General features: G+C 34.5%; 1 protein-coding gene across 1 annotated transcript in view; it reads right to left on the bottom strand.

The window, feature by feature from the left end:
- The window catches only part of LOC145296960 (uncharacterized), a 55,758-nt gene extending 53,410 nt beyond the window's left edge, over window positions 1-2,348 (bottom strand). The window contains exon 1 of the mRNA XM_080143182.1: window positions 1,833-2,348. Within this exon, the coding sequence (XP_079999308.1) occupies window positions 1,833-2,213 (381 nt within the window). The 5' untranslated portion in view covers window positions 2,214-2,348. The remainder of the gene's footprint in view (window positions 1-1,832) is intronic.
- Window positions 2,349-2,549: the final 201 nt, after the last annotated feature.

The raw sequence follows: 2,549 nt of genomic DNA, 5'->3' as shown, positions 1-2,549 counted from the left end.
TCGTCAGATGGATAAGAAATAGTTAACAATGAACCGGCTTCAACGTATAAGTGTATATATTTGCGCATGCGTACAAATAACACGTTTAGTCGACTTAAGCCTGTCAAGTTCTTATTTTTCTTTCAATTATGACCTCTTAGCAGCTATTTTTACCGGCTAAACACCTTGTAAAAGAACTTCACAAAAATGCGATCATTTTTATCCGCCTCGTTTGAAAAAATGGAGACAGAGACACATAGAGACATAGCGAGTTTATATATATAGACATAATTTAAGGTTGCTATTTTCCAAAGGTAGGGTAACCAGTGAAATATAACGAGGTTCATACAAGAGTGCTCATTACAGAAGTAGAGCAAGTTACATTTGTCTTTACATAAGCAGTAGTTTGTTGCTACACAGTCATGAGCAAGTTTCGGTCTACTAGTATTTACTAACTAGAGACCTCATCAGGCAAAAACCCTTATTTTTCGAAAACGGAATTTAGGTTGTTGCCTGATGCGGTGTCTAGTTAGTAAATACTAGTAGACCGAAACATGCTCATGTCTGTGTAGCAACAAACTACTGCTTATGTAAAGACAAATTTAATATATATATGTATATATATATATATATATCTTGTCTCATCTTTATAATTTTACAAATATTTTTATTTTATTTATATATTTTTTTATGCTTTCCCCCTCTTTTCTTCGCCCCTCTTTTCTCCCCCCACCTTTTCCTACTCCCCTTTCTCTCTCTTACTTCCATTCTATTGGTTTTTAATATCCATATGTAATCGCAAAAAACACCTCTTTCCTTTTCATTTTTAGTTTAGCTTGAATCATCTGACGATATGGACGGTTAATGTTTATCTTGTCTATTAAAACAATTTGTAATGAAATAAGTTAATTCATTTGAGGTTGTAATAATAAAAAAAGTATATATATATATATATATATATATATATATATATATATATATATATATAGAGAGAGAGAGAGAGAGAGAGAGAGAGAGACAAAATGGAAATAGATCTAAGCACGGTATTAAGCCACTTTATATGAAGCTAAAAATTACTACTTCAAGGTAAAAAAAAAAAAAAAAAGAAAATGAAAAATGGTCAACAACAATTCTTAGAAGAATAGATTCCGTCTCCAACAATAGCAATTTTTTCTCCTTATTAAAATTAGACTGGGACACCCGGCGTTTCCCGGGTGTTTGTAGGTGTGTGTTGATCAAAATAAAACAAAAAGTGGTAGGAGACGTGCAGGCTCGAACCCGCACCGCGACAAAGAAAATGAACGTAAAAAATCAAAACAAACATAACGTGACGTCTTTGTTATTGCGTCCATTACCAAATCGGAAGTGGGGAAGGTTTAAACTAAGGTTAGTCAATCAAAGAGACTTTCGAGAATATGTGTGAAAAAACCGACCCTCTTTGTAGAAAACTGTCCAGTTAAGGGTGAAGGAATTAATGTTTTTAGACAATTTTTTTTATATTTGTTGTCCGACGTGTCGAGCTTCAAAACGATACCGATCGCGTGAAAATCCGTCGCCTCTGTCGAAAGTTATAGGCAGACATACAAACATACACACGTACATCTACACACATACAGACATACATACATACATACATACATTTAAACAGATAGGTGAGATTTATATAATAGATGTTAATCGTTTAACGTTCAGGAATAAAGGACGAAATAAGAAATAAGAGAAGTCAGATATGTGACGCTGCCGAAACTGAACCTATTATCCAATTTGTTAATGTCTGTCAACTAATGTACATGTCTATATTCACGTACTTATGTATATTGAAAAGAAAGAAAAAAAAAAGATCGAGTTCTTACCATTTCTCGTCGTAACTGTTCCATAGCGACATCGATTGTCGTCTTTTTCCGGTTCGAGTCCGAACTCGAAGACGACGACGATAGCGAAGACGACGATGACGACGCCGAGGTTGAAGAGCCCTCGGCCGAATCTGAACCCGTCTCGTCGCTGGCATCGCTCTCTACGCGTTTGCGCGCCACCTCGGCAGCTTTAATCCGTGAACGATAAAACTCCCTGCACGCGTTTGACAATTCGATGGAAGCTGTGTACTTGTCGTCTGCCGAATGGATCACCGGAATGTTCGCCAAACAAGACATTTTCATATTATTATTATTGATGTAATTGTTGTTGTTGTTGTTGTTGTTATTATTGTTGTTATTGTTGTTAATTGAAGAGTCCATAACGAGATATTTTAACGTTGGAATATATTTGATTATATGTATATATACATATATATATAAATATATATATATATATATATAAATATATATATATATGTGCGTGTGTGTGTGTGCGCGCGTGTGTGTGCGTGTGTGTGTGTGTGTATGTGTGTATAGATAGATATATATGTATAAATTTACTCGTAGGTATTGCGCGTGCGTGCGCAGTTTGTTAATATACGCGTATACCGTGTGTTTTAATAATAAAGCCAGGAATCTTATTTACCTGTTAAATTTATAAAAACTGTTTGTATGGTATCCAAACTCTATCTTTTTTTTTTCTTTCTTAAAAAAAAA

The sequence above is a fragment of the Euprymna scolopes genome, chromosome 17 (assembly GCF_053919585.1).
Source record: "Euprymna scolopes isolate OS-2025 chromosome 17, ASM5391958v1, whole genome shotgun sequence".
In the NCBI taxonomy this organism is placed as follows: Eukaryota; Metazoa; Mollusca; class Cephalopoda; order Sepiida; family Sepiolidae; genus Euprymna; species Euprymna scolopes.
Note: the sequence above shows the minus strand (reverse complement) of the source record. Positions and strands in the feature narration are given on the sequence as shown.